General features: G+C 38.7%; 3 protein-coding genes across 8 annotated transcripts in view; 2 read left to right on the top strand and 1 right to left on the bottom strand.

The window, feature by feature from the left end:
- Window positions 1–12,824, bottom strand: part of LOC149107155 (uncharacterized) — a 119,404-nt gene that overhangs the window by 56,983 nt on the left and 49,597 nt on the right. Inside the window, exons 1-4 of one of the 6 annotated variants that reach the window (XM_089296520.1) lie at window positions 7,398–7,599; window positions 6,809–6,859; window positions 5,885–5,965; window positions 4,390–4,455 (exon numbers count right to left, since the gene is read on the bottom strand). The exons of 2 other annotated variants lie outside the window; for them this stretch is intronic. The gene's annotated coding sequence lies outside the window, so the exon portion shown is untranslated. 3 more of the 6 variants (XM_089296519.1, XM_089296521.1, XM_089296522.1) reach the window with 3 other exon arrangements.
- The window catches only part of LOC149107160 (uncharacterized), a 90,041-nt gene that overhangs the window by 77,023 nt on the left and 194 nt on the right, over window positions 1–12,824 (top strand). The window lies entirely within an intron of this gene.
- On the top strand, window positions 9–1,550 carry LOC149107161 (uncharacterized). Its single transcript, XM_089296547.1, has one exon. It carries the CDS (start codon window positions 11–13, stop codon window positions 1,154–1,156), a length of 1,146 nt encoding a protein of 381 aa, XP_089152673.1. The 5' UTR covers window positions 9–10; the 3' UTR covers window positions 1,157–1,550.

Below are 12,824 nucleotides of genomic sequence, written 5' to 3'. Positions count from 1 at the left end.
GAGGGAAGTAATGATTAATGACTATGAAAAAGGCGGCTTAAAAATGATTGATATTGAATCCTTCAATAAAGGATTGAAAACTACCTGGGTCAAAAAATATACTGATGTAAACAATCACGGAAAATGGAAATTTTTTTTTGACTTAGAACTCTGGAACTACGGTGGCAGAGCCTTGTTCAGCGGTAACCTTAGCAAAAAAGACCTGTCAAAGTATGTCAATTTATCCTATCCATTTATTGTGGAAATCTTAAATATCTGGACTGAAATCACTTACGAGAATAATACAGATCATTTTCGCTCTCAGAGCCTTTGGCACAACTCCCTTATAAGAATCAATAACAGACCAATCTTCTACAAAAAATGGCAGCTAAAAGGGATTAACAGGGTTTCGCATTTGATGAAAGATTCAGACACCTTCCTATCCTTTTCTGAATTCAAAGATCGGTATGGTATCACTGAAACAAATTATCTTGCTTTTTATGGGCTGTTATCTGCTTTAAAAAAAATCAAAGTACCTTTACACAATAATACAAATATACAATACGAAAGCTTTTATACGAAATTTATGAAAGCAAGTAAACCAAGCAGACAGGCCTATAAAAAAATAATTGGTCTTAAACAAAGGTGTCCAACCAAGAGTCAAGAAAAATGGGCTACGGATTGTGCCTTTGAAGCCCATGAACCAATAGACTGGAGTGCGGCGTACCAGCTATCTTTTCAGTGTACAAAATCTATAAAACTAATTGTATTTCAATTCAAATTGCTGCATAGACGACTGGCGACTAATGATTTTCTTAAAAAAGTAGGAATAAAAGATAACGATCTCTGCAGTTTCTGCAAAACTGAGAAGGAAAGCCTTATTCATCTTTTCTGGTCCTGTAGAGTTGTCTCTACCTTCTGGCAAAACTTTAAGGAGCTTCTTGTAAGCCAAAATCTTGCGTTGAGAACATACAACCTTTCTTTAAATATAGTCTTAGGCCTAAGGCCAGACAAATCAAAGAATAAACAGAAACTTAATTTTAATTTTCTTGTGGCGAGATATTATATATGGTCGTGTAGGACACGCAACTTGCCCCCTGAAATGAAACATTTCTCTGTCTTTCTGGCATGTTACAACAGCCTCAAAACTGGAGCAGCGTCAAATGATAATCTTTAGAAATCTAAGTGGGTGATAATAATAATTAAACGTATTTACCAACAAGCAACTGTAAAAAAAAAAAAAAAAAGGAAGAAAACCCTAAGGCTAACACTGTGCACGGATATTATTGTACTGTAGGTCAACCTTAACAAGTGTTGCACTTGTTAGTATTGTAAGTAACGTGTATTGTATGTAAGTAGTAAGTAGTCTTTTTGATTAATTAATTAATTAATTAATTAATTGATTAATACAATGTAACTTATTGTAGTGTAAGTAATGTAAGTAATTGTATTGTTAGTAATTATCCAGTAAGTGATGTAGGTAATTGTCCCATAAGTAATGTAAGTAGTTGAACTGTAAGTTGTTTTTTTTTTCCCTGTGTTTTGCAATAAAAAAAAAAAAAAAAAAAAAAGCCCAGGCAAAGGTCGACACACTCAAAGCAAGCCTCGCGGCGAAAGAAAGTAAAAGAAATACCGTGGAGGAAAGGCTAAACAGTAAAAAACTCTCAGACGACCTGAAAGAGCACGAAAGCGAGCTACGGCGTCAAAACGAGGAAGACCAGGCGATCCTCCAAGAGGTGAACACCTCGCCCTCCGACAGAGAAGCCGCAGAGGCCCGAGTCCAACTTCCTGAAAGAACAAGTCCGAGCCAAGCTGCTTCGCCAACCATCGAGCAGAAAGATTGTTAATGTGAACAAACTGGAGAAAGATATCTGCGGCAAAGCTGAAGCTGAAGTGATAAAAAAGATAACCGACCCCGCCGCTTCGAATTGACATTTGAAAACACAAAGTTTCATTTGCATATCACAAAAACACGATTGTCATTTTCCACTTGATTGCCTCACAGGACTTTCCCTTTTCTCTACCCTGAGGTCATATTGTTCATAAGACTCAATTTTTTGCACCACAAGTGTAGAAAATCTCGCCACGAATGATATATAAGAGTTTCAGACATGTTACACAAATTCGGTGTTGTATACTTGTATACTGTGGTTAGAAAAAGCGGGGGCTTTCCACCGTATACCTGTATGCTTCACCTCCCATGGCATGGTGAAAAACCCCCGCCGCCATGCCATGGGATAAACTAACAATAAGTAATTAATTGCCTTAAGATGGTGTCCCGCTGTTGGGTAGCGCTGTGGTGGTGGAAACACGGCGAAAGTGCCGGTTCAGCGTCAAGCCGGAGAATAAAAAAAAAAAAAAGATCTTTGGCTCACGTGATGAGTCTGTTAGCGCTCTAGGAACGGTGTGGAGGTGGGAAATGAAAAACCTCTCACGAGGGGTGGGTGGGTTGTCCTACAAATTCCAAAATCAAAATTCCTCCTAAGAGGTTCTGGTGGCCACCAATTTTGTTTTTTTCTGTTTTGAATAAAAATTCTCGCTTACATATAGAAATGATCGTAGTAATTCATGCTATTTGCTTCATTCTCAGCGAACTTTCGCTGCCGGTGATGGACAAAACACTGACCCCTAATCCATGGACTACCCTAATGGACTACCCTATAATGGACTACCCCTAAAAAATACCATTTCAGACGAGTGGTATGTTAAGAAGCTGCGATTGTATACTTACACTGCACGGAGGATGCTTTTCTTTTCGTTCCGCACCGCCCTCAGCCGACATTTTGAACTGAGTCCCGCAAAACCACAAAAATTTCCACATAATTATAGTCAAGGCCAGCCAAGAATACTACTGCTTCCACTCCACTCTGAATTTTTGTAGCGTAGTCGTTGGAATTTCTTGCTGTCCCATAGCTTTATCCTCATTCCCATTTCTATTTCATTTTGATACACTCAGGAAAAAACCAGAAGACTAGCTGCTTCTGTGCCATAATTTTCGGCACAAAACAAGCAAAACAAATCATGAGTAACATCCTGAAGATCACTTCGTCTGTTCGAGAAAGACTGAGCTACTGAATCACATGGGAGCAAGGTTGAGTTGTCCACAGAACATTTGATTTGATTTGAGTCTACGCATTTTGTGGACGGCGGTTGTTTTATTCAGTGTAGTTATTCAAAATGGCGGCTGAAGGCTGTGCGGAACGGAAAGAAAAGCATCCTCCAAGCAGTGTAAGTATATAATCGCAGCACTCGTCTGAAATAGTATTTTTTAGGGGTAGTCCATTTTAGGGTAGTCCATTTGGGTAGTCCATTAGGGTAGTCCATTAGGGTAGTCCATGGACTAGGGGTCAGTGTTTTGTCCAGCACCTTCGCTGCCCACTTGGCAGAAAGATACAAGAAATGCAACATATCAGGTCATTCAAGCGATGGAAAAGGCTAGAAAAAACAAACAAACAAACAAACTCAGTTAATCTCGCGATTTTATCGGGAAGAGCTTGGTAACCAGACCGTGACAAAATATTGTCACGCGGGTTTATTTTTTAGAAGAAAGTTAGCAAGCTGCTGTGGATTCATTCGTTTCATCACGTCAACAACATCCTCTGGTAAGAGTAATGAAAATTTATCATCATTCAGCATTCCAAAGCGCCACCACTTGTCTCCTGCTCTCTCTCTCTCTCTCTCTCTCTCTCTCTCTCTCTCTCTCTCTCTCTCTCTCTCTCTCTCTCTCTCTCTCTCTCTCTCTCTCTCTCTCTTCGGTATTTGGAAAGTTTTGGCTTCTTTTGGCTTTGCTCAACTGGCCCTTTTCTTCCTCGACCCATTTTTTTACACCTAAGACCCGCCAATCTTCAATTGCTTTCTTTTTGGTCAACTGCCGAAAGCTAGCCTCGTCACAGCGATCGCTATCCTCGCAGCCAAAAAGCCCGCCCCAAAGACGGCAAAACTTCTTCAAAGTTTGTTAGAATCTTCTAGCTTTTCCAAGCGGATGTATGTTTCTTCGAGGGCTTCATTTACCTCGTCACACCTTTCTTCAAAATCAGCTGTCAGTTCCTCGTGTGTGCGAATGGGGTCGGCCATGGTTGCTTTATACCAAGGCAAGCGGCTTGTTCAATTAGAAAATAATCCTAGATCAAAACTCGCGGGCAGTTAACACACATGGATAATGGGGGTTCTGGACTCAAGGCGGTTTTGTGCTAATCGCGCCGAGCAAAGCGAGACGCGAAATAAGCAGCAAACCGCCTTGATCCAGAACCCCCATTATCCATGTGTGTTCTACAAGTTGACGAGTTTCATTATCGTTGTTACGGTATACCAGTTTGCTTGAAAATACGTTGATTTGGTACAGAAGAAGAAATAAACTGGTCGATTTTCTTAGAAACGAAAATTTTTAGAACAATTAAATGTGCAAAATACCTGGAAAAGAGTCTGATTTCGTAGCTGTTTGATTGTTCTCTTGCAGTTTCTTCAAACGATCAAAATCTGCAACGACAATTGCAACGAACATTAATACGTATATGTAATAGAACTACATGCTGTCCAATTTAGAAATAATTGGACGAAAAAAATTCTGAGGACAGCCAAAATTGGACGAGGCCGTAGGCCGAGTCCAATTTGGCAGTCCGGGCAATTTTTTGAATCCAGTTATTTCCAAATTGGACAAGCATTTAGTCCTATTACCTATTAATTATATAGGATACAAAATCAGATGAACAAGGCAAATATTTTATCGTCTGAAGTACAGTGTTTCTCACTTCGCTTTGCTCAGCACGTCACAGGTCAAACACTTTAACACAGGTTTTTTGCTTCTTTGAGTGTTCTTGTTCTGATTATTCTCCCTCATCTCGAGTAAATCAGTAGCATCTATCTCTGGAACCTAGCTGAAGACTCCATTTGAAAGTTTAGACGTCAAAAAGGTGGAGAGAAAAGTCGGGAAATTCCGCCATTATCAAAACATAAGAAAATTTAGCGAGCTACAATCGCTCGGTGACGTTTGATGGCAGTGATAATAGCTGCAATCTGATTGGCCAATTGCTTGTTTTCAGTGTCACGCAATTCAAAATAGATCAAAATAAAAAAAAAACAAAACCGGTCAATAGATAAAGCCCAGAATCTGGGAAATAAAAGAAGGTAAATATGTTAAGACTCTCGCCAAAATTCTGGTCACAGCAATTTTTCTTACGCGAGATATGCGGAGCAATTTTTTACCCAAATTTACAGAGATTTGTATGGAGACGCCATGCTGGTGCCCATCCGTATGGGCACCAACATGGCGGCCGGAAACCAACAGAAACATCTGTCACTGAGTTTTGCTACAAAAGCGTGATTTTATCCCTCGAGAAACTCTAAAACATTAAAATAATACTTTTTCTAAGACCTGAACTGTTCAGATAGCCAAGTTCGCCGAAATAAGTCACTTTTTTAACCATCATGACAGCTCTCTAGGCCGTCATGTAAATGCCGCGTCACGCAAAAGCTTGGAAATTCAAGCGTAGTGTATCACAAAACCAAGAACCCATTAGGAGCGAAAATTTGTATGAATATTAGTTTTCAGCTGCTCTTATACATCATTAAAGTAAAATCTCAGGAAGATCAATAGTTTTGTTGTTTGAATTTTAGTGACGTCATGTGAAAACCAGCTATACTCGGTTCTTTTATTTATCTTCATATTTCGTTGGTTGATGGAAAGTATCCAGATTTTTCTTAAATTGGACAGTTTGTTCAAAGCTAAACTAAACGTTCGAGCAAAAAGTATCCAATTTATTTTAAATTTGGACAGTTTGCAAAAATTAATAAAAAATAGGTCTGTTGGCAATATTGGATTTCGATGGAGCTATATAATTAGGATATAAATAGAACCTTCCTAATTCAATTTGTTGCCAAATTGTTAAGCAAATGACAAAGTTCCTACCTTCTGATGTTTCGGATTAAACCAGCACCGAGTAGTAATACTTCTTCCTTTTTCTTCTTTGCCAAACACCTGTGAATAGATCTAAAAGCTTCAACGTCACATCAAAGGAAAGTGAAAGTGCTAATGAAGCAATATTAAACTTAAGAGTGACTCGCTCTTCGTACTCATTCAGCTCACTTTTGACAGTTAATTCCCATGTAGTCATGTACCCGATCTCTGTTGCCGTTATAAGAAAACCTCCAAAATGTCAAAAAAAAGCGTTTTTGGCCAAACGCTCCGGGAGTCAATGGGTTAATCAAGTGACCAAATTTTTCAAAAGATGAGTCTTTTTGTGATAGCTTTGGGAAATCTATCCAAAGCAAGCTCAAGAACGCCAGGAATTTCGCAAAATTTCGATTTTAGGGTTTATTGATAATAGAAAATGGAATGCCTCAGTAGGTAGTAACAATTCTAAACACACGCTTTTAACATACTCTCACATATCATAAGTTCAGCGATAGAAAATGAAAGTAAAAACGTGCGAGCGACGCGTTATCTGATCTCCGCACATAGTCATAATAATGGCTTAGAAATCACGAGTTAACGTTAAGCACAAGACGGGAATTAAAACCACAAAGGGTCAACCTGAACTAGACTGAAGTACTTCTAGAATTTCCCTTCACTAATAAATTTAGCATTCCGTCACAACAAGAATTGATTTCCCTTATTTCTTTCTCCCTTATCTTTTATTTCTGATTTGATTTTCATTGCTTTATGTGCTTTTTGTTTATTTAAAGCAAAAAGCAAATGCTGTGGCTTTATGGATTGAAATTGCTCTGGCCTACGATAATGTGTAGACTTTTCATTTAAAGAATGTTCATTTCCGGTCCCTGCTTCACACGAGTTGTGAACGTTCTGTTTCGCTCTTATTTACAATAAATTTACCTTGTTTAGCCTCGCAGTGATCAGATGTAATCTCTCCGCCTTATAAAAACACTGCAAAATTAAGCGAGCAGGTAGAATGAAATAAGAAATAGCAATCAACGCAATTATATTGTTACTGAAACAAATTCTCCCACTTCGTAATATAAGGAATACTTATACACCAGTAAGGAGAATTTGTGTGTAGCATCAGAGCAGAACCAAAACTAACTAATTACAACTGTTCGTAGTTCCATCTAGCTTCTTTTTTTGGACTAAAAAACTTGGTGGGCAAGTTATAATGCCGGAGTTTTCTTCGCCGGTTTGATTGCTTCGGGAAATCATCATCAAATGCACATTGCACAGTAGCGGAAAAAGTGCGAGTTTGAATAATAAGTTTCGCAGCGACTTTCGACAGATAAATCGATCTTCTATACGACCCTGAGAATTCAAAGACTTCGCCGGAATTTCTCGGTTTGATTGCAGAGACACAGGAGATTTCTACACGCTTGAATTGTCTCGTTTCGTATTCTTACATGACTAAAGATGCGCTAAGTAAATGACTTAATTTACGATGATAGCGAGACGAGTAACTTGTATGTACTGTACTTACAATTGTCCTGTATGGCGGAATCTAAGACCACTCTAGAAATTCTGAAGTTCACTTCGTTCTTTGGGCAATGCCTTGAATCCAAATTGTAAAGCAAACAAGATTGAAAATGAGAATGTGCTCTGTGCAGCGTTATTTGATCTGCCCACCTTCCCAAGTCTACAAAAAAGATGACTTGTCATCTCAGAATGCGTGGATCAACAAAAAGGTCAACACACGACGTGATGATCAAAGCTCTAGAACGTTCCATTAATAGATTTAGCTGCCCTCCATTTTAACCTCCCTTCCTTTTAAGCCAAAATGAAAAACTATGCACATAATGACTTCTCTTTCACCGCTTTAAGTTTTTATTCGTTACTAGTTGTAGAAAAAGTAGGCTTAAAGAAAAGGTCAAAACTATTTAACACGGCGCGGTCTTTAGTAAAGCGCTCGATGTATCCCTGCAGCAAATAATTCAGTTTTCACCTTACAGGCAGATCAGCATCTTATTTCTCACGATGTATCTCGGTAAAGTCAAGTGTACAGGTCTGGAGAATTATTAAACTGATCACCCATGCGACGAACCATAACAACTCAGTGGAGAAGTCCAAGAGAGATAATTTGTATATTTTCAAACTGAAAGGACGATGGGTCAGTGATTGTATGACCGCCTGAATGATGTCAACATTTGATGGTTTTGAACGAGATTGTGGAACACGCGATATTCATTAATTTGGCAACTCAATAATGGACACGTTCCAAGTATTTGTAGTAATCGCGACGGTTTAATTGCATGACATAGCAGTAAGAGGCCTCAATTGTAAGATCGTTTTGTTTTGCTTTTTCACAGTGATCTTTGTACGACAAACATGTACAGTCTTAGTTTTCCAGTTGACTATAGAGATGGAGAGAACCTTGTTTGGAACAAAATCGTTTGCATAGTTATCGTGAAATTCGGCCGCAAGACATTCACGACCAGGACGTGTATTGCCTGTTTTCATGTAATGTTGTGATAATTACTTATCCTGAGGTTTTAGTTCATCAAATATAATACCCTCTAAAAACTTGATGTTTCACAAGTGCGTTTAGTACCTTACAGTGGTCAGATCTCATCTCTCCTCAGAACAACAACAACGCAGAATTAAGCGTGGAGGTCGGGTGAAATAAGGAAATTGGCATCAAGTGGGGAGAATTTGTATGTCACATCAGGGTAGAATCAAAACTAACTAATTAAAACATTCGTACTTCTATCTGCTGTTCTTTGACTAAAAAACTTGGTGAGCAAGTTATAATGGCGGAGTTTTGCTCCCGGTTTGTTTGCTAAATTATGCACTACAAAGTCCTTTGCATATTAGTGTAATTAACTGAGAAATAGAGAAGTTTTAATCTAAAAAAGCAAAGATTGAAACCCGGAGGGTACTCCCAGAAAAATTGGGTGGGGGTGTACGGCGCACTTCACAAAACCCTTACCCTATTTATGACCAAAATCTGCGATATTCCCTACTCTAATTATGACCTGACCAAAATTCGAAACCCTGTTTATGACCTGACCCTTCAATCAAAACCCTGTTTCAGACATGCGTTATAATTAGTTCCCTAGTTCAGAAATTACCGTTAACATAATTTGTGAAGGGCTTTTGTTGATTTTGTTTTCGATAATGATGAAAAAGTCGCTTCTTACCCACATCAAGGCTGGAGAGCTACAGTCTTGCTACGTCATTGGTAAAGAGACACCCTTAGAGCCTGATATAGCACTGGGTCTAAGACCGGATAGCTCTAAACATAAACTCCAAATTAACCTCTGCTGCTTAAATGCTAAATATTACATTTGGCTATGTAGACAAAAAATGTTCTCCAAATTAAAACTAAATGATTTCTTACTGTATTTAAAACATATCTATGAAAAGGAAAAAAAAATACAACTACAATCGTTTTAACAAAGTGGGAGCCTCTGTTGCCTCTTTTGTAATCTCTTGACAGCTTGACCCTAGTCCCCTGAAAACGAAAATGAAAATGAAAGGAAAAGAAAAAAGGCACATATATACCATGCATATTTTCTGCAATGCGCAATTCGGAATTCACATTACTGACAGGAGTAAACTGGTATGATCTTACCGTGCTAGAATTGTAAGTAGGGCAAGTAATCTAATTATGTTGTATTGTAAGCAGTGTAAGTATTAGTATTGTTAGTAGCGTGAGTATGCGTATTATATAGAGTACGTGTTAGTATCGTTAGTGGCGTAAGTAATAAGTTTTTTGTAGGTAGTGTAAGTAACTACATTAATATTGTATTGTAAGCAGTGTAAGTAGCAATTAATTAAAATAAAAACATAAAAACATAAAAAACATACCCTATTTATGACCAAAAAGGCCAAAATAAGCTAAAATTAATACCCTATTTATGACCAAAACAGCTGAAAAATATAATTAGACCCTTTTGGGCCGCATATACCTATATAGCCCATATAAGGGAGTACCCCGCCCCCTTCCGCCGGGGATTAAAAGACGTGCACTTTTGTAAGATGATCATGCCGTGGGGCGATCAAGGCGAAAAGACTTAAAAGCAAAGTAGTAGGTAGACTGCAGAACAGTTGTACTTTTTGCGAACGCAAGCGACGGTCAATATTCGAACGAAAGGTCTGGAGCTAGTCTAAAAACGGCGAGGGAGAATAGGGAGAGACGCTAAAAAATACTTTCTCACCTCACACGCCCGTATGAGGCTCGCGTGCTTCACACGCGTGGATCGTGCTTACGGCTCTTCGCGCCTTCCGAAAACGTCCGAAAACGACTGTTTTGCAGTCTAAGTAGTAGGATTAAAATGCCTCTGAACAACAAATGTGCAAAATACCTGGAACAGACTCTGATGTCGTAACCGTTTTAAAACTGGTTTTGCTTAGTTGCTCTCCTGTTGTTGATCTTTTCTTCCAGCAGAGTATATTGAAAATTCAATTGCATGTAGACATAACGTGTTCTTTACACAAGGCGGATAGCGATCATTGAGAGGAGATCTGGTACCTATTGTAAAAAAAATGGCGACAAGAAATTTGCGCGATTTTGAATGAATGATCGATGGATTTGTGCTTCTCTTTTGATACGAGTAAGCTGTACTCCTGTAGGATATCTACTCTCGCAAAGGTTAGTTTTATTTTAAACATGCATTCAAATTTGCGCGCGCGTAATTAAACTAAGTTTTAGCGTTTCAAATGTAAGTTTGAATAATAATTTTGTCGGTTATTTACTTGAATTTACCAAAACCAAGCAATCTTTTGATCATCAAACCTCGGCTTAAACCACTACGTCTAAAATGCGTTTACTCTCTTAGAAGTGACATCGATAGTTAGCTGTTGTGTTGAGAAGTTTACCGACAGTCACCAGTGTCTGTTTTGAATTTAACTTAATTGCACAATCATTGCATGTTAAATAGCTACCAGTGTAAAATGTAAATCAGCTAAGATCAGTTCAGTCCGTCACTTCATCGATTGAAATATGCCTGTCAGTAGCAAACTGTAGTAACCGGTAGTAGTGCTCTTAGTAAACTACAATTTTAGGTAGTAATTTATCATTGTTTAAATCCTCTTGGCCAACTCTCTCTGATAATTCAGCAGTCTCTCCCATGGGTCACTAGATCTCCCGGACGCGAAGGACAGAGTTTGAGGAATATATTTTTACATAGACTGGAGGGTGTCAATGGTGTTAACTGTTTAGCGTATAATGGTGTTTTTGTTTTGCTATTGTTATCGGTATAAACCACAAAGTATGAACTGACTAATGTATAAAACATGATCGACTTTTTAGTGTATGTAGTACTTAACGGCCAAAGGTTGCTGACTTTCCACAAGAAATACCGGTAGACAGAATTTTTAGGATACAAATGTAAATTTTAGTTTACTTTGTGCTCATCTGACACTTCTGGAAACCCTGTATACCGTCATATTTTGTCTGTTATGTCTCCTGCTGGAGTTTAACCCTGTTTCGGTCCTATTTTGTAACATGCTTCAAGCCTGTGATCTGCCTGCGGTTCCATGCAGGTTTCTCTCTTCACTTCCTTGGAAACCTGGGAGTCATTAGTGCTGTACAGTGAAACCCTGCCTTACAGTCACTTCATTAGTACGGTCACCTTGTTATTACCGCCACTTTTTTCTGTCCCTGCGAAACACCCATACATGTCATACATTGTTTTTATACGAAAACCCTATTGATGTGGACAACCCGTTCATACGACCAACTGCCACATTCTGAAATCTGACCCCGTGTAATCCTTTATAGTTTTACCCAGTTTAGACTGCCACCCAAACCAGTTATGTTCATCTTTCCATTGTTAATATTGTAGATACTGATTGAAGTTTCAATTTTTTAAAAAATATATATCTGTGTTCTGGATGTTTATTAAAGAGCAGTTGTTTAGAAGTGCAATTGCAATATATCAGTAAAGACATCATTTGATTTAGACCTACTCAGTTAATCAGGCGGCCACCCAGCTAATATATGCTGCCCAATTTTCATGGACCATTGGTGACCGTATTAATAGGCTTTCACTGTAATTACTTGTTACCGAGGTTCTGCAATGTTCTTGAGCAATTCCGCTCAAGACTTTCTTTCCGGGGTGACTTAGGCAGCTCCCTGGGGAGGGAGAGGTACTCCCAGAAAAATTGGCTGGGGTTGTGTAGCCAGCATCCCAAAACCCTTACCCTATTTTTGACCAAAATCTGCAATTTTCCCTACCCTATCTATGATCTGCCGGAAAAAATTTCAGCTCAAAGCAGTTTTCATGTTTTATAGGCTATGTGGGTATGTGTGGTTCCAAAGGGTATGGCTTTTTAGCTGTTTTGGTCATAAATAGGGTATCGATTTTGCACTCTAGTCTTGAATTGGGTGTGTTTTTTAGAAGAAGCTACTTTTTCATCATTCAGTTATTGATAACACCATGAACAAAGGTCCTTCACAAATTATCACAGAAATTTAGCTTACTTTTAGTGTTCAGTGTGCTGTTTTGACTAAAACATTTTAATGATATTATAATGGTCTTTAAAAATGCAAATAGGAGTCCACAGCATAATACTCATGGTACAATAGGCAGGTACATGTATGTAAGTCTGCATACGAGCCAAGTGGCCCTCTCAGGCCTGAACGTATCCCGGTTTCTATAGCATGAAGCAACTAGGAGTATCTTTACTCACCCCAAGATGGGGTGCTAGTCAATTGCAGGGTGACTCCTAGCTTAAATTCACCGGTACCCATTTGCCTTTTGTACCCATTTGGCACTGTGAAAGTAACGTGTCTTGCCTAAGCTTGATCCGGAGTCGAGCACACTAACCATGAGGCCATTGCGCCTCCAAATTACGTCATTTTCGATAATTCTAAAGCTGACTTTGTCTCAGTCATGACTTATTTTCCAAACGAAGGTCATCCAAAGCTCATAAAAATCATAAAATCACGCAAATTAACTGCCAG

Source organism: Orbicella faveolata, unplaced genomic scaffold (assembly GCF_042242905.1).
Source record: "Orbicella faveolata isolate gen_17 unplaced genomic scaffold, um_ofav_v1 contig_27, whole genome shotgun sequence".
NCBI lineage: Eukaryota > Metazoa > Cnidaria > Anthozoa > Scleractinia > Merulinidae > Orbicella > Orbicella faveolata.
Note: the sequence above shows the minus strand (reverse complement) of the source record. Positions and strands in the feature narration are given on the sequence as shown.

What these genes read in the sequence shown, in the direction of transcription:
- LOC149107161 (XM_089296547.1), top strand. Translation starts at nt 11, where the DNA reads ATGATTAATGACTATGAAAAAGGCGGCTTAAAAATGATTGATATTGAA.